Source organism: Buceros rhinoceros, unplaced genomic scaffold (assembly GCF_000710305.1).
Source record: "Buceros rhinoceros silvestris isolate BGI_N320 unplaced genomic scaffold, ASM71030v1 scaffold19637, whole genome shotgun sequence".
In the NCBI taxonomy this organism is placed as follows: Eukaryota; Metazoa; Chordata; class Aves; order Bucerotiformes; family Bucerotidae; genus Buceros; species Buceros rhinoceros.
Genome location: NW_010424316.1, coordinates 35500 through 54613, shown reverse-complemented (window position 1 = coordinate 54613; position 19114 = coordinate 35500). Strand labels below are relative to the sequence as shown.

Sequence of the window (19114 nt, the reverse complement as noted above, 5' to 3'; positions counted from 1 at the left end):
CATGAAATAATTTCACCTAAAGACCTTAGAAAGAGAGTATGAAAGAAATCTGGACTTCACGGCTCCAGTTCGCTCACCACTGTGACCTCTTCCACGAACGCAGGCTTGGACCTGCTCATTCTCCCCCCCAGAGTAAGCTGCAAGAAAGTATCTGCCAGCTAAGGATGTCCTTTAAGGAGGAAAACCTTAGCTGTCGATCTCCTTGAGAAGTTCGACGCGTGGACAGCTGGAGCGGACAGCTGCCAGCGCTCGGACGTGGCTCGGCGACTGCAAGAAGGCTTCACTGCCTGGGGGCTGACCAGCCCATGTCACTGAAGGGTCCCTCACCCGTGGCCGACCTGGGAGGAGGACCACAGGGCGTGCAGAGGTCAGAATCGGTGTCTGATTCCCCTTCTGCAATGTAGGGTCTGATTTTGGCCACGGCTGCATAGCAACCGTTGTTAAGGATGTCCAAATTCTCTTTGGACTGGGAGATGCTAAAGCCGCTGAAAGAGCGCTCCAGTTCCTCGTGGTCTACCGAGGGGATGGAGATGGACGTGTCGCTGTCTCTCATGGCACTCTCATGGTGTTTGGTTGTAATGTCTTCATTCCTCAGGTACTCTGCACTCGCCCTGTGCCCACCGCTGTACGCTGACAAGGAGCGCTCGTGGGCGGGTGGAGGTGGGATGCGGACCAGCGAGCCGGCATCTCCAACAGGCGATGAGCCATGGCTTTGCCGCTGGTAGACCTGCTGCTGGCATGACGTAGAGGGCGGGCATGCGTTGTTCGGAGCTGGCGGGGCAGAGAAGTTCTTCTGACCCATGGAGCTGGTGGACCTGATGATCTTGATGATGCAGCCATTCTTGTCAATGTGCTCCCTGCTGTCTTCGGGGCTGTGGTAGGGAGGTGCTGGGTCTGGTTCTTTGGACCCAAAATAGGCTTCTGTCTCCGTTGGTGGGATGCCCATCCGCTCCATGTAAATGTTCACCAGGAAGTCCAGCTTCTTCTCCATTGACTGAACCTGCAAAACACCAGAGTTGCAGGGCAACACGCCTCATGTAGGTTGAAGCACATCAGCATCTTGAGTACAAGCAACTTCCAACCCATCTAGGCACAAGTGTGGGGCCGGGCTTCATAGATGACCTCTGCCTACACTGACCTCCACCAAACTGAAACTTTTAGTAAATATTTAATTATCCCATTCTGAAGCATTTAATTCCCCACCTTGTTACAGGGTTTTCCTCTAAACTCTTATAATTTTGACAGGCACCAAATGCCAGGAAAACTGGAGCACACTCACATCTTTTCAGCTTCTTACTACATCCGGCACTGGCCAGATGGCCACGGGGATTTCTGAACCTTATCCTCCAGGAAGATCTTCATCTTTGGCAAGGCCAGCAGCCAGGCTCATGGGCTCGTTTGAAACATGTCTAGTATGATGGCAAAGAAACCAACGTGCCATTTTCAAAAGTAATGTTGGTAAACTCACTAAAAAAGACCAACTGGATGTCACAGACTCCAAAGTGCCTGTTTTGAAGAGCAGTACTCAAGCTCCTAAGACATTTATTGCCCTTTCAAAACATCCACCTTTTTTCTTTTTCAAAATATACTTAGCTCTTACTTTTTTCTCTCAAAAAAATGTCCCATGGGGGGAAAACAAGGCAAGAAAAAACCCAACACAATGCATGCAACACCCTCTGATAAACAGCTCCCTCCTGACCCACTGTACCTGTTTTTCAACTTTTCCAAGCCTGCCCATCATGCTGGGGTCTTCGGGCAGCTCCCCCTCGGCTGGTCCTTTGGTCCGATCCTTGTCGGTCATGGAGGATCCTCTCCCAACAATCTGGTCAACTCTACCGGGATCAGAACATCCCCCCACCCCCAGAAAAGGACCTGGAGTCAGTTGGAGGCAGCAGGTGAGGAGGGCTCCGCTTGTCGCGCCTCCATGGGACAAAGCAACAGCCTCTCTCCCAATCAACACTCCAAATTACTCACAGACACGCAGTGGGACCGGTGTTAATTCAGATGCAAAATTCAGAGCAGGATTAGCAGAGTTTGAAATTATCCATTTCTGTTTATACAGATAAAACCTGGCACATTATGCACAGTAAATTTACCCACTGTAAAGAATTTCTTTCACTGGCTTTCTTCCAAATCAATTAACCTCTTATTTGTACAGAGGAGTTAGTATCTGGGGGGAAGATCCAGTTTCCTGGCTCACATCCATCAATGGGATTCTCCTCAGTCTTTGCAGCCGCTCCCTCTCTGCGATGCAAATGTGTGTAATTCTTATGTCCACGAAAACGAGCCACTCTAAGATCCAGACAAGCAGGTGCTGACTCTTCTAGTGGAATTACATCAAGGCTGAATTTGGTCACAACTCACCCAACGTTGCCAAACCGTCTCCACCTCCACGCTACTGCGATTCGCAACTCTATCATTAGACATTTTCTATCAGTAGAGCTCCAAGCTGGTAACAGCAGAGGACACTCCAGCCAAATCAGCAGCTAAAGCTTCTGGGCATGTTGTTTGGTACCAACTTCTTTACACACATTACATTTGCAACTCCTTGTTCCCAGTACAGAAGCACCAGGGTTGATTTACAGCTCTGTATGCAGAGGAAGGAGGGCAGAGCCAGTTTGGAAGCTGGAAGTCAATTTTATTTGAGGAATCAAATATAAATTATCTAGAGTAAACACCGGAGCTTCTTGATCCCTCAAAAATCAGAGGAGTAACTCGGTTTTGGAAGAGCTTCTTAATGGCAGCCCGGTTTATAGCCTAATTCTATGCCAGGCAAACTTTACTCTTGCATAATGCACCAAACGTAAGGGTGGCAGGGGAAAAGAAGGGTTAATTAATCTGACTGAAACCAGGCTGAGGTATCTTGAGCAGAAAACTCAAAATGCTTCTTACGCAGTTCTGCCATGTGGGCCATAGGTCCATGCACCAGGAGGAGGAAAAGGAAGGAGCTGAACACAGACAGACAGGGGAAAATGAACAAACAAAAAACAAGGAAAGGAATGAGACGTGAGGCTGTTTCCAACACAAGGGCCATCTGTTTCCTCTACATCTGACAGAGACTCAGAACGTATGTTGGCTGTTGACATTAAGGGACAGTATCAGTGGGTATGGACCAGAGTGAGTCGCTTGGATTATATTAGAGCTACAGCAGTTTACAGCACCAGAAGATCTGGCCCAAAGAGATGAAGTGGATGAGCACGCCACACCAAAGACAACATCAGCCAACAATTATTTTAGAGTTTTTGATCCCAGAAGATACTTCATTTGGGCAGGGATGCGACAGAATACTGTTCTGTTTGAGAAGTCATGTCCGATCCTTTGCTTAGCAATGTAAGCACAGGAGTAGAGGGAGCACCAAGTACTCTGCTCACAAGGGTGAGGAATACGCATGCCTTGTTTCTCTCTTGTAACGGGAGAAGGAGATTACTGACATGGACAGGAACCCCCACAAGGGATGCAATTACTGACATGACATACAGCACAAGAAATCCTAGGACAACGGCGTTACCATGTAAGCAAAGGGGAATTAAATGGGATACCTCGGGCTACCTGGGTTTGGAATCACAAGTCAAGGCGTAGTACAGCCACTGTACGAACTCCTCTCCTGTATGCACAAGCAAGTAGACTAGTAAAACACAGAGCATGTGTTTATAGAGGGCCAAAGTCTAAAGGCTACTGAATACTATGGAAGGCCAAGAACAATCATGATGCTCTGCCCTTCTGTCCCACCTAGTACAGCACTACCACTGAAATGTGTCCACTGATGGAAATGAGATGTCCTTCAACAGCGGCTGAGTAGAGCAGGGAGGCAGGACAGACTGGAACACAGAGGAAAACTGAACATTGCCATGCCACGGTGTATCGAATAGCAGAGATAGTCTTGTGCAACCCTATTTCTAATCCTGCAGGAACTGAGGAGGGACTTCTGCTCTCTTCCATGTCCTTAAGAAAAGAGCTATCCAGTAAGTGAACCTCACATGACCCACATGAGCACTGGAGGCCAGCTGGCCCTCCAGAGATGAGTAACGCTAGTATCATGGAGAAGAGCACTGACTTCTTCCATCACCTTCAGGCTGGACTCAACTTGCCTGTAGACCTGCTGTGATTTAAAAGCAGGACTGAAGCCCTTCACAGAGCTCCCCCATAAAGCACTCAGAAGCCCTTGCCCGTGTACCAGTGATACTGGAGGCCAGGAGAATTCCTGCTTGATTCACTCCTTTCGTGCCTCTGCTTTAACATAGTCCTGACTCCTGAGGTGGGCATCTTCCACAGCTCTGCAAACCCAGAAAGCCGGATCTCGCCTTGGAGGCAGAGTCTGCACTGAGGACGGTGCGGTGGCCAGCTGTGGGCCACTGACTTCAGTGCAGAGAGGGGAGATGGTGAACCAAGTCACTCTCTCTTGATGGGAGAAATCAAGCTCGAGGTCTCCAACCCCTTTGCTTCCCACGGCAGAAGTTAGACTGGAGGAGGGTGCTCCTACCCTTAGTAACATGCAGAGATTTCATTTGTGCCTTATCTGATACAATGAAAGAGAGGAATTTCCTCAAGAGCCCCCCAACCCACCCGTACCTAGCTGATCACCACAAAGAGCAGGAGATCCTTTCAGACGCTATAAAAGAGATGGAGGTTTTGTTCAAAACAGGCAGCAAAGCTCCAGAGATGAAGAAGAAAGGACATACTCCACCTTTGCAAGCAGAGGGAGATAGTGCATGTTCCTACTGAGTGACAAACGACCACAAATCTTCGGAGATGCCAACCCCCACTTCTACACTACACCCCTCGGGGAGCCCCATGACTTCCCACCGCCTGCTTTGGCTGTGTGAAACACACATGTGCAGCGGGAAGAGCTCAGCTGAGGCTCCAGAAGAGTCAGCTCTGTGTTTTTCCCTTCGTGGCAGAAGAGGACTCAGATTTCTAATGGTGAATGACAAACTGTGCCATCTGCTGTCCTTGAGAGGCTCTGCTGGGTCTTGGGAGGGAGAGAGAAAGGGGGTTGCTCTACAAAGTGATCTTTGATCGCTTTCCTTCTTTCTAATGATACAAAAAAAAAAAAAAGTTAAGTCTTGCATCAGCCACAGTGCAGGTTTTCTCATGCTTCATTATGCTTCATGCCAACAGTGCATGCAAAGAGGTGTAATATGTCACCCTCGGGCCAGAAGCAGACATCAAAAGGTTAAACGGCTCAAATGAGATAAAAATGAAGTGTTTGGGAATATATATTCAATTGGTTTCTTTTTTTCTTTATCTCTTATAATCTTTTTGTACACAATCCAGGCATTGAAGCCAAACCCCCTTCATCCATGTCACAGGACTGGCTACTTACCTCCTCATTTGGCAATAAAGTTTGCTGTAGACATATTTTGACCAATGTCTGTTGGCTCAAAATCGCAGCTGAGGTTGCACCTATTCTATGCTAAACCATCTGATCAAGGGAATTTAATCCAAACGGTCAGTGTGTACGGCATAGAACAAACACCTTCAGCCAAACCACAGTCATGGACAACCACTGGTATCCAGCTTCTACCTGCAGAAACCTTCTGGCCAAACTGAGGCCCTGTCACTAGAGCACTCCAATGCAATTCACGGGGTCAAGACCCTGGAGGTGTTTAAAAGCTGTGTGGAGGTGGGGCTGAGGGACCTGGTTTAGGACCCCTGGCAGTGCAGGGTGAATGGTTGGACTCGATGATCTTAAAGGTCTCTTCCTACCAGATGATTCTGTGATTCTGTCACTTGGTTTTGTTTCTCTGGGCAGCATTTGGCTAAAACTGGGGTGTGCAGGCTAAAAAGAAAAGGCCGGTGCAGCCCATGGGGACTCCATGTGTCCCCACAGCATGGACCCATGTGGCGTTGAGATGATGAAGACCACGGCAGCATCACAGCCTGACACAGAGTTTTTGGATTTGGGCTTGGGGCTGCTCAGCACTCTAGCTCCCACCCATGAGGCACCTCGAGCACCTCACAATGTGTGGGAAGATGCAGCTGACAAAAATGAAGCACAGCATAAGCCTTTCCATGGGTGGGAGCTGGGATTTCAGCAGCCTTCTGCACTGCTTTCTGGAGCCTCTCAGCCCCAGCTCAATAAAGAAGAAATGAGAAAATTCATTTAAAAAGGGAGCAACTATTAAAAAACGTCCTAATGTCCTGGAAGCCTAGTGGCCATGTGCAAACAGATTTTTAATCTGGCCATCAGCACCAGGAACTGTAAAAACAGGGAGGAGGAAAATCATTAGCATTAAGCTGATACAGTAACAGACTCGGATTGAATAAAATAAATATGCCAGTTTGAGGCCTTTTGCCCCAGTATCCATCAATCACCTTTTCTGTGCATGAGGCACGAGTTTCCCCATGAAAACCTCACCCTAGTGAAGGCTTGTAGATTAAATACAAGCCTTCTTATAGACTAAATACACTCGAATATGTATTCTTACTTTAAAATCAAAATGCTGCTGCAGATAAGAAAGTTTTTTAGTTTTTCAAGGTTGGGTTTGGGCTCATCATTTGGCAGGGAGGAGAAAGGGGAAAAACGCTCTTCTCAGAGCGTCTCTTTCCCCAGCATAAAGCTTGGGGCTTCTGGAAGATTCTCTTATTCTTTTTAACCTTTGAGCTAGCTGAGTGGGAAAAGTAAGCTTTGACTATTCCTTTTACTCACATTCCTCCAGTGAAGATTACTCAGAGGAGCTTAAATAAAAATCAAGAGATTTGTCACGTATTAGCTCGTAGGGAGAGCAAGTATGTTTAGAGGGAAGTATTTGAGGCTAAGCTCACCTACTTTTAAAAGTCACCCACTATCTAAGCACAGAAAATGACTTTCTGAGAAATATTTACACCTGTCTTGGACTTCAGGGGTCTCAAAACAAGGTGAAAAACCAGCTCAGCTCATGGTCCTGCTGGCCAGACCTCGGAATGGCCTAAAATGGGAACTTCAGGGAAAACACGTTCTGCGTGGCATCAGCTTTGGGTGCAGTTTTACCGAGGAATGAACTTAATAAGGCCACTGACAAAAATCTCAGGGCTGGGTTTGACCCCTGCTCTTTTTGTGTGCAAAATGAGGATTTTTTGGGTTTTTTTTTTGGCAAAATCAGGATTTTAAATTTTTTTTTTTTTTTTTTTTTTTTTTTTTTTTTTTTTTTTTTTTTTTTTTTTTTTTGAGTCCTGTGGTTGTAATATTTTAACACAATTTTTTCCTCCGTGGTCGCTAGAGTTGCCTCAGTAAGAAATATGGGTGTGAAACACTTCATTCTTACTTTGCCCACTGATGTAAATTCAGTTCACAGTCCACGGAGCTGCAGAGGCTCCAGATCAGTTCGCGTTGGCTTTGTGGGTCAATATTCCACCTTTTACATTTGAAGACAGCCTGATAAAATCTAAGATTTTAAAAGCCATCATTTGGCTTTCTGACACCTAGAAGAAGACTGAAAATAGAATCTATGTTTCCTGAAGAAATTGATGGTTATTGATGACTATGAATGTCTCTTTTTTGTTTCCTTTGGCTTGCCTAGAGTGAAAGCTCATTACTGAGAGTAAATCAGAGCATCCGCAGAGTAGCAAACCCTTCCCAGTCACCATTTAGTAAGCTGCACTAAGTGATAAATGCCGTCATATAACTGGCATGAAAGGGGTTTGACATTAAGCAAATGAAAAATCCAGAGAAAGCGGCATTTTGGTGAATCCTAACCTAGGCGAGTATTGGGGAGATTCTTTGGAAGAATACATGGGTCCTTTGGTTGGATACTTCTTATGCCGGGGAGTTGAAGGGGGTGGGGGACCCACAATCATATCTATCCTGGCAAAGTAAATAAGAAAAAAGACACCAGCAAAATGCATAATGAAGCAACACGTAGAGAAAAGTTGGTCAGAAAAGTTGCAGAAAGGAATAACTGAAAAACAGAACGACAGAGAGAGAAAGAGAGAGTTTGAAAATATATTCCACTGACAACAGAAGGCTCTCTCCTACCACTTGGTTGTCGGTGAAAACCAGAGTCCTACCCAACCTGGGGTAAGATCTGGAGATATAGGCACCACTGAGACATCATTAGGAGAGCCCCCGCCCCACGTACGCATGCTTTCCCCTCTGGAATATATTTGCATATGTGTGGCAATATCCCATTGAGGCGGTTCGATATGAAACAACATATATTCATTCTCCTCTCAGTTCCAGTGCCAGATCACCCATCCTCAGCTAGTTCAGAAAAGCATGAGCCATTAGGAGTCGGCGAGATACGCTGTGGGATTGTGTAACTCAATGAATGGGAGACATCCATGGTTGGCAAGGTGTCGAGATGAGACACGAGACAGTGCGAACACAACGCTGAAAAGAGCACGTTACAGACACAGTGACAGAGGCATTAATGATAAAAGAGGAAAGTGCATGTAAACACCCCAGAAATTTGCTTGAGTGCAGCTTTAATCCACCAAAGCCCTGGCTATGGGAGGTCACAGCCAGCCCTGCCGAGCTGACCTGGCAGGGAGAACGTGCTGCTTTGATTGCTGAAGGAAAGGGAAATAAAGATATCTGTTCTCCAAGGCGCCCCGTGACAACCCCCCTGGGCTCCACTGTATGGGTGCACTGTACTGCTAGCACCAGTGGGTCATGCCCCCACATTGGCCACGGCCACCTCAGGCACAGACCTTGTCTACAGGGTGCCCCTTCCAGTTGTACTGGGAGGGTGACCAGCCATAGGACCTCTGGTGCCCATCTGGCTCTGATAATGATTGCTTCGAAGGATGACCCCAGGGGGTCTGCTCCCATCACCACCACTGATCTCCTGCTTGGTGGGGACAGTGAAACCAGTGAAGCTGCCTAGTAGCCCTAGATCCCAAATCCAGGTACTTCCCACTTTTGAAGCAGCTCCTGGTCCTCCTGACCTCCCTGCAATGGGGTGGATGGCAGCCCTAGGCTAGTCCAGCCTCAGCAACCTCAGCCTCCCAGTCCCATGGGTACAGCTAAGAGGAGAATTCAATTTAATCGTTGAAAACTGCAATTCCTTGCCTTGACTCACCCCAAAAAACAGCCAACTAAACCACTTTGTCCTTACAGCACATCACCTTGAAGGACTGGCAACAGCATGCTTAGGTGGACACTGAGGCAACCTGCCACCCCAGCTTGGGGTGTTGAAGACTCGAGTGTCCCACCTGAAACCAGTGGAGACAACAACCCCAACGGCTCACTACCCACTGCAGAGGCAGCCTGGAGGCCTCTCGTTTCAGGTTGTCAAAGTTAGGAAATACAAATCCCCTCCTCCTCCTCTTCCCCTCCAGATTCAGCTTGGATCTATAGCCACTGAGTTCATACTGGACAGGAGTGAGAGGCTCAAAGAGAGGAAATTCTCCAGGATATTTTAGTCTCCATCACAAGGGAGAGTTTATCTGCTGGTGGTGTATCTGGAAATGGGAAACACACGGCATGCAGCGAACACTGAGGAAGTTGTCTCTGCTGTCGAATATCACAAATGGCAGAGTTAAAATGGTCTCTGAGAGATTAACGGCACAGCAGAGACTCCTCTTTTTCCTCAGACAACTCTCCTATTCCATCCCTGGGGTGGTGTTAGCTGCCTGCATACCCAAACACATTTTGTTTGCACATTTGCTGACTCTACCAGGGACCTCGACGGGTTTTAAATTAAAGGAAAACTTCCCCAGTGGCTGCTGGGCTTTTAGTCTCTAAATATCTGAGTGACTGGTGTATTCTTCTGGCTGCTGACAGCCTATGGCCAAGCCCTGCCTCTGTCCTGGGTGTCCTTCCAGCTCAGCAGAACTGGGGCTACTTCTGCTGAGCTGACGTAGCTGGGGGGTGTTGGGGCTTTGGGGTCTCATTGTCAACCTCAGGGCTGAGGTCAGACAAGAAAGTTTTGCTCACATCCTCTGTTCAGGGGATCAAATTAACCTGTGTTTTGGGGTTGTTTTTTTATTTTTTTTTGTGGGAGAAAATTACATTTTAAATGCTCTTTTTGGGTCCATTTTGACATTTCTTCAGTTTCCTCTCTTCTAACTAACCCATCTCCTCTGAAATTGGAGCACAGAAGCTGAAATGCAGCTCGGCTAAACCACACCTCTGTCAGTGGGCTTGGGTGAGAAATCCCCATCCGCAGGGACTTTCGGCAGACTGCGCCATCCCAGCAGGGATTCCTCCCACAGCAGCTCAGTATCCCAATGGCGGAGGAAGCCACCCATAGCAGCAGGTGACCGATTTTATTTTGCATCAGAAAGGTACCAAATTAGGCACATTAGCCTTAAAAGTGGGGCACCAAACCTTTGCTGCAGAGATAGGCACCTTCCTCACCTAGGGGATATTCTACAGCGACTGACACTCCCAAAGCAAAGGAGGAGGATGAGCTGTGGATTTTGTCTGTCCTGGGCCGGGCACTATGGCAGTTTCCTCGAGGCTTTCTCTCAGGAAGAAATAAGAATAAGGTGCAGCTGCAAAGGAAAGTATCTCTCTCCTGGCAATACCTCCACAACGAATAAAAAACAGTGAAAAAATGAAGCAAAGGGAGGGGTCTCTTGCCTGGCCTGAAGGTTTTTAATCCGGGAGAGCATGTCCAGGTGACCAGCTGAATACTGCTCGATGACATCCATCACGTCGTAGGGCCGCAGGCTCTCCTTAAACTTGCGTTTGGAGACGAGAAATCTCATAATGCTGCAGGAGACGGAGAGGAAACGCAAAATATAGTCCCTGGGCTGCAGCCTGACCTGCTTAGTGGCAGATAAAAAACACCGCAGGGAGCTGCTCTGGAAGGAAAATGGAATAAATCCCAGCCCTGTGGGTTTGGGAGAGGATCAGCAATAGGAGAGGGGAAGGGGATTGCGGGGACTAAAGCCCTGTCTGTGACAGAGGGGTCCCGATGCCCCCTGGGCCATCAGCTGTGCGAGTGTCCTCTCCGTACCACTTTTAGAAACGTCAGCATTAAATCTCAAAGCTGGTGAGACGATCATTTGGATGCATCCCTGCAGGGGATTTTCCTGTTTCCCCGTTTATTCCTTCCCTCAGCAAAAAAATCGCCCTTTCTGGCAGAATGTTCTGTAAAGGAGGTCAGGCCACCCAGGGGAAAACCAGCCTGCGGCACAGACATTTCAGCATTTGCCACCTCCGCTTGGACTTTACGTTTATTTGTTTTCTTTATCACTCATTTTTCCAGACTGCTCGCCCCCTCCCCCTCTCTTACCACACTGCCCTGATGCTGACTTTCAGTCCTGGTGTCAAATCTTCCGTCACAAACTCGCAGTTGCAGCTTTTGTTCTCATCAGGAATGTCTTCTCCGGGCAAGCTGGCTTCTGGGGTTGGGAGAGGGAGGAATAAAGACAACACGTTAATACTGCCCGTGCTGGTGCTGGTCCAGGAAAGACGAGTCAGCTCACAAAGAGCAACCCCACGGTAAGCACTGGAAATACGTCTGCTGAGCATCCTGATGGGAGCGTTCCCTGAGCTCCCACATCCATCTCTGGATGCCTGACTCGTCCTCCTCTCCCCTTCCCTATATATATAAATCTTTTCTTCTCTCTTATATTCCAAGCTAAAGGACTGGAAGAGGAAGGAGACCTATGGGAGCACCCTGCTGGCAGCTCTGCCCCTCTCAGGTGGGGTCACTGGGGATTCGAGGTCCGGCACAGCACCCCAAGCCCTCACCTTCTGAGTTTTGCCGTGATGCCGCTCCCTTGATGCGGAAAGCTTGCCGGGCTCGGCTGCGGTCTCCAAAGCTCCAGCTCTTGGGCACTTTGCTGGGGCTGTCCTCGATGCTCTGGTCAGCGCTGGGGGACCTCCGGATGCCCTGAGCCTGTGGAGAGCCTTTCCCTTTGGTGCCAGCACCGCGGGGACTGGAGAAGACACGATCTTTCAAACTGACCTTCTGACTGTTCAGAGAAACACGTTGAAACAAAGACAAAAAGGAGACAGCAGGAGGAGTCATTCTGGAAACCACGCAGTCCTTCCCCACCAGCCATTAAAACCAAGAGCACTTCCAAGCAGCAGTGAGATGGAGTTTTGCTGTTGGCTTTTTTTTTTTTTAAAGATATATATTTGTTTGTCTTTTTTTTCTTTAAAGAAAGCATTGTAGAAATGTTTCCGCCGTAATGAGTGAAATGGGAATGATTGTTAAGAGAGAGAGAATAATGAGGACTTAAGCAGAAGGCCCTTGTGGGATGCCAGGGCTGGCGGGACAGAATGACATTAAACAATGAAGTTATGATTCCTTAAATCACTGATCGGCTCCGATCACGAGCGAGGAAGCTTTTCTTTCACAACTGCCTTCCAAACCCCTATATCTAATAAGAAAAGATCAATTAAAAAACCCTTTATCTTACAACTTTTAACTTTCTTGGAAACTCTTCACTTCTGGTGCTGTCCTTTCCCTGTCTTCACCTCCTGTATTCCCTCCCTCTTAAATCACAATCTTCCCCTTTTATGTGTTCCAAAGAGTTCCTCTTTTTCCAGCCGTGTATTTAAATACTTAAATATGAACCCTGTAACACGCAACTCCTTTGTATCCTCTAACAATTCACCCTAAGGGCCAGCTCACATCTACCTGCGGGTCTCTACAGGTCTCATAAACAGGCAAAGTATAATTTTACAACTTCAGAACACGGCATTTTATTGCTGTTCTATTGGAATCCCATTTCTTTAAACCCTTGTCATTATGGTTTGAAAAGAAAATCTCCCCAGAAAAAGAGGTGGTCTCACTGGGAAACAGTCTGCTGACTGCCCGGCTCTATTTTCCAAATTTTGAAATTTGAAATGGAAAAACTTTCATCCAAGTGAAGGTGATGAATTTTCACATGCAAATTGCAAAACCAAAAAGATTTTGTGAATCTTTATGAAAGGGCAAACTTTATAGAGGCAGCACCGGGGAAACCAAACTGTTGGATAACGTGCTATCTTCTGAATAGCAACTGATTACTAAAATAGACCAACAGAGCTCAGCCAGCCAGCGCAAGGCACCTGCATACCGAGACAGCATTTTATACACAGGTAAATCAAAACTGAGTAAAACCACGGATTTAATTCCCAGCACTCTGTACTGCTGCAGTGGCCACTTATTTTGCTGCAAATGCTCCAACTCAATTTGTGGGAAGAACACTGCAGGAATTGCTGATTTCCAGGTCACCAGCCAAAGACCTGGGTTTTTTCTACTCTCAGCAGCTCTGAGCCAAACAGCCCTCCCGTGCCTTCAAAGCCGGCACAAGGTTCTTCAATCAGGACTCGGCTGCTGGTCTTTGGAGCAAAGCAGGGGGCAGCTCCCGTTTCCCCAGCTGTACCGTGCTGCCGGGAACAGACATTCGCGTCGGTCAGTTAAAGGAAGACGACGTGACTCGAAGACACACGGGGAGCAGATTTGTTGAGTAAGAAGATGCTATTTTTACAAAGTCACTTTACATTGCGAGACGTCAAACATTGACAGGGAGAGAAAGGTGCTTGGGCAGCATTTTCCAGGAGGCACCGCTGCCCTGATGTGACGGGGGACAGAGTCTCCTGGGCTGCAGGGCAGGGTTATCTGCGGCCAGGCTGGGTAACAACTTCCCATGCGAGAAAAAATTAGAATTTGTTCACGGCCAAGTTAGAAAAGACAGAATTAGTCCAGTTAATGAGGCATTTGTAATTCGGATAAGTACTGGAGGTTTTGTTCCAGCGTTCTGCCCACCTGCGGGGTCTGTCTGAAAGCCAGGGGACCAGCAGGTGCTCAGCAGAGCTGAAAACCACATCCGAGGTACAAATCCATGCAGGAACTGAGGAACAAGCGTGTGCTGAAATACCTTTCTGGATGTAAGCTTTAGCCACTAACGCTGCCAAAATCATCGTACGTAACGAGCTGAAGGTTGAAGAGCAATTCTCAATCTGTGCTTCTTGGATGAGAAACCAGATTGAAATTTTATTTGCTATTTGATCCTAAACAGGCCAATTGGATTATTTTTCTTTATTGTAGTTGATTTTACAGAAGAATATTCCTGGAATCTGCTTTGTTTCACTCCTACCAATACTATGAACTACCTGTTTTTTTTAAAAACAACTTCTGTGAAAATGCATCAGCCACACACAATGTTCGGAACTCAAAGCAGTCCCTTGGTGCCTCATCCCCTGCTGAGCTGCTCCCATCACCAATCCCAGTGTAAAACCAGTTTTACTAAAAGCAGGGCCTTTCCTTTGGGGCCCCTTTTCCACTCCCTCAGTAAATGTGCTGCCAAGGTTTGCAAGAATCACAAAAGGCAAAAAAGAAATATGAGGAATATGAGCAAAGAGCTTCAAGCCTGAGAGTGTTGTGCCTGTACTCAGCAAAAAAATCCCTCAGAAATCTGATGAACAATTAAGATCTGGGTGAGTTTTGACCCTGAGCACTCACTACTCAGAAAAAACACCACCTGAGGTAACATCTTTGTTTGAACGTAGACGACATGAGACAACATGAACAATTCACTGAATGTTTCCTTCTGCCATGCAACCCCCTCCCTGGGCGTGACACCTGCAGTCACATGCAAGGACAATCCCAGCAGAGGAGAACGCTGCTGGGATCTGCAGGAGCTGGTGGGCAAGAGCCCAAGAGAACACAGACACATGTAGAGATAGACATTGTCAGCTAATCCAAGATCATGTTCTCATTCAACCAGAAAGTCGTGCGGAGTGACGAGGAGTGTCTCGGAGAAGTGGCACTCCCATGTCACTCAAACTCAAGCGGATGGTAAATGAGCCCCAGTCTGGAGGAAGGTGGACGTGTGGGTGACGGGAACACGAGGAAAGCATAACCCAGCCACACACAACAACATGACCTGAAGCTCGCAGTCATGATCACTCAGAGCGGCGTGAGCACGGGGAGGTGCCATGCTCCTGCCAGGGGGAAGGGACAGAAAACTGTGGCTTTGCAACCAGAGACAAAGACGGTGGGAAGCCCCAACAGCATAACAGGGCATGCTTTAGTTCCTAGGTCTTCATAACCCCCTTCAGCTGGCACCTGTTAAAAACATATTTGATAACAAAAAAAAAATGTTTCCCAGCTGACTCTGGGGAGGGTTTCTGAAACTTTCAGCTTTTGACTTGAATTTAACAAAGGAGAGAAGCTGAGATGACTTTTCTCTGCTGCCAGCTGTAAAACGAGAGCCCACGCTGGACAAACAGGACCAGTGCATGGTCCCACAGCTGGCAGGAAGGTGCTCACTGCTTTAGCGGGCTTCACATTTAGGTTCGTTTAGGTCTGTCAGCCCAGCGCTCAGCAGCAAAATGCAGGAGAATTAACCTTCAAAGAGCTGCCATCCGCCTCCTTAGGAAGCTGGGGGCTGAGCTCCTGGCTGAAACCCTCTGGCCTGGGGTTCATTCCACAGTACTCTGCAGAACTAAACGTGGACTCATTATATCAGCAGTAAATCTGGATCAGTAACAAGTATCACTTGTAACGTCTTGGCATTGATTTTAAACTATACTTGAGCGATTGTTCCTTCTTTCATTTTGCAGGCAGCAAACGTCAGTCAGACTGGGCTGGGCTCGCATGGCCTCACATCTACCCCTGCATACGAACTCAACCACCAACAGCGTTCATTCTCCTGAGAAGCTGTGGCCACGAGAAAGACATTGCCGCCTCTTAGGAAACGAAGCTGGTTTTTAAAGCAGAGTTTGTGCCGAGCTCATGGAAGGTGAGAACAGGCAGGAGAGAATGACAGACTTTGTGGCTATCGCCTGGCTCCAGCCTGGTCACAGGCATGAATAGGAGGTGGAACCCCATTACTGGAGATATGAAGGAAAGGAAAATACATCTGTGTGTGCAAAACTGGCCATGACTAGAGCAGAAATCAGAGAGGCCCAGGCTCAAGGCTGGTTTGCCTCCAGTGATTTCAGAAAAGCCATTGCAAAGGTGAGTTCAGCCCAGAGAACGGAGTTTCTACAACAGAGTGATAAGGAAAACAAAAGGTCAGCCAATGATCAATGTCCTGGTGAGTAATCCCGCTTCTCTTCCTCATCCACGACTACGGTGTGCTGAAGTGAGTCACTGAAATAATAACGGGAAAGATCAGAGCTGCACCATTCCCACAGCCACCCCGCGAGCCTGGCCAAGCACGAGGCCTCAGGGAGCGAAGGGCCACTGGAGTTGGACAAGTCTTGAACCTCAGCCTTTGGTATTGTGCAGCACTGCTCTCATAACCACCCTCTCTCCCTAACACACAGCCTTTTCTTCTCAAAGCGATGCTGAGCGCTGTCAAACCCCATATGTTCGAGCTGGCTGATTATTCCTAGACAAGACTTTAAGGAATATCCTACACCCAGACCCAGAGGCCAGTCAAGGGCTCTGCCAACACCTTCCCTTCACCGCTCTGTGTGCCATTTCTTCCCACTGTCAGGTCTCTGTGGTGCTTTCACCTCTCTGAATAGATGCCAGCAAAGTCTCTTGGGAAGCAGAATAGGGTAGACCTGATAATGTGGCTCGATGTAGTTACATTCCTGTCTAAAAGTGCGTGCTTTATTACATTTATTGACTAGAGCTTGTTGGGTTAGTACATTAAGAAATCATGGCTTCTAAGGAGTTTTCTATTAATTTACCTGCATTGCATTTTCCATGATTGCCTCATCATTTACTGTTGTTTTGTAACCTGCATCCTCAGTGAAGGCTTTTAGCACTCAACCTTAGATGCATCAAAGTGCTGGTATCTGCTGCCATGAGTTTGTGCAGCGGGGGACTGCAGGGAGGCAGCCCAAGGATCCAGGGAAACAAGACACTTGAATTATTCTTACATCCCTTCAAGGTTAACCTATAGTTTTACTAAAGCACAGCGTAAAACGCTTCATTCAGGATGGATGCAGGTCACCCAGATGCTCTTGTAGCGACTCCAAAGTTCAAGATTCCTTTTTGACTGGAAGAACCACAGTCTGTAAACCTCCTTCTCAGGGTCTCCAATAGATTAAGAAGTTCTTGAGATAATAATTTGTTTCATCCTCCCTTTCCCTTGCAGAACTCAAGATGGGGAAGATGGAATGAGGACCACAGTGGGAAGGAATTAAGTAGGAAAAAAAAAATTATACCAGCTTTACCAATTAAAAATTAATGCCTAGGAAGACATGCAAGGAAGACAGTAAGATCGGAGTGGCTGATTTTCCAGAAAACAGAACCAGACACAGACAGGTGAGAGGACATTATGAATATCACCGCTGGTTTTAATCTCTGCCAAAACCAACCTCAACGTTAAGCGAGTGAAAGGAGCCTTTCTCCGTGGAGAAGCCCCTGCTTGCACTACGCCTCCACCTCCACAGATAAACCAACCTCATCTGGCAAATGGAAACCCTACAGAAGTCATGGTAATTTTTCAGCTAGACTACTGACCAAACCTTTGCCGTTCTGAAGGGTATGGCAATGCTGTCTGTGCAACTGATGCTCACCCAGTGTTTGAACCAGCCTTTCAAGGAAGGCCACAGTACCGTCAGAACACATAGCAGGAGGCTAACTCAAAGATTCCGGCTGTTTATCCAGGCACAGGAAATTTCCTACCATGGAGAACTGCTTATTAGGAAGCCTAGATCATGCCCCCTTCCTCTGTTACCCATTCAGAGATGGGATTTACCACACGGCTTCTGGCACATGCAAGCCTCAGGCACGAGTCCTGGCCTCTAGACTGACAGATAGTTAAAATAACCAGCGGGGGAAAACAAAAAAAAAAAAGCAAGAAAATAAAAGATACAAGCTGGAACAATTAATGGAGAAAATCAGAGATACATCGACTTTTAAAGCTGTAGTTTTACACTTTTAAAGCTGTAGTGTGTTGGCTTTCTGAGGGAGACAGAGACTGGTGATTTTGAGAATTAAAACGGACTCCGAAAAAAGAGCATGCAAAAATCCGAGTTCACAAACATGCGGCATCACTCAGTGCCCGGCCACTCCTGGGCTCTCCTCCTGCCTGGCTGCGGGGGCAGAGCTGGGGGGGGGGTCACCTGCCAGCATTCACAGCATGCAGACTCTGGGCCTTGGTAGTTCAAGAAGGTGCACGTTTGCTGCTGAGAAGCAGTGTCTGGGGCGGGGAAGAGACTCTTCTGGCGTGGCAGTGGATGTCTTTAGGCGTTTGCAGCTTGCAGACTCTGTGCCGTGGTAGTTCAAGAAGGTGCACGTTGGCTGCTGATAAGCAGTGTCTGGGGCGGGGAAGAGACTCTTCTGGCGTGGCAGTGGATGTCTTTATGCATAAGTAAAACAAGACGTATCTGTCTGCGTGCCCTGACAGCCATCGGGTGGGAGCACTAAGGGATGCTCTCTGGGAACCCTCTGAAGCCACCTAACAATTATCAGCTTGACGAAAAAGATGAAGGCACTGCTGGTACAAATCCCTGTGCTCTAGCTCTTGCTCCCCACGGGATCTAGAACCAGAACCATTCACAACGCCCATGTCAGCACTAAGGGGAACCCAGATCCCCTACGTCTGGTGGGACAGGCTGAGATTAGTCCTTCTCTAGCTGCGTAGTAGAGGTGCTAGATAGGCAAGCCGTGGCTTCCGAAGGCCACAAGAGCAGAAAAGGTCAATTTGTAGTGTTGAGAGAGCCAAAGGGTGACTGAGCAGAGGGAGGAAGCCGGTTTTTCTCATGCTACTGAGGTTGACATTGCTGTAGAGCGCAATTCAATTCGCAAGGGATCCCTGGACCTTCAGGAGGGATGGAGCCATAGGGAGGAAGGGGTCTTTTAAAAAAAAATATTTAAATTTGGTTTTTTTCTTTTTAATTTTCCATCATTTGTTAAGCTCCAGTGCCTGGCCTCCTTCCTTGCTGAGCAGACACTGGCTTGCTAGCCCAGCCCAAATTCCCCGTCCTCGTCTCTTTGATTCACACATCCAGCATCATTAGCAGACAAGGAAGCCTCTACCTTCTGAGCGGGCAACGAGGAGGCTCTTTCAGCTGGTTTTGTTTGGGTTTTTTTGACTCATCTAGTACCTCTATTAAGCAGAGAAGTGATCAGAACGGGTGGTAGCAGGGGAGAGGGAGAATGAGCCGTGCAGCTTTTGATTAGTTTCGTGCGACGCATTTCCCGTGGTACCTAGAGTTTCCTGAGCAGCATCCGCATAGTGACTCTCTGCACGGTTTGCTTTTACTGGAAATGAGGGGAGAGTAAAAATTAGACCTGGAAGCAAATGCCAGACAGGAAACTTTCGATTACTGACTCTAGGTTTA

General features: G+C 47.6%; 1 protein-coding gene across 1 annotated transcript in view; it reads right to left on the bottom strand.

Annotated features, from left to right (window-relative positions):
- Positions 1-280: 280 nt before the first annotated feature.
- The window catches only part of KCNQ2 (potassium voltage-gated channel, KQT-like subfamily, member 2), a gene marked incomplete at its 5' end in the record, with an annotated part of 41376 nt that continues 22542 nt past the window's right edge, over positions 281-19114 (bottom strand). The window contains 6 exons of the mRNA XM_010140766.1: positions 281-1000; positions 1709-1832; positions 10505-10636; positions 11163-11271; positions 11624-11847; positions 18981-19034. Of these exons, the coding sequence (XP_010139068.1) occupies positions 281-1000; positions 1709-1832; positions 10505-10636; positions 11163-11271; positions 11624-11847; positions 18981-19034 (1363 nt within the window). The remainder of the gene's footprint in view (positions 1001-1708; positions 1833-10504; positions 10637-11162; positions 11272-11623; positions 11848-18980; positions 19035-19114) is intronic.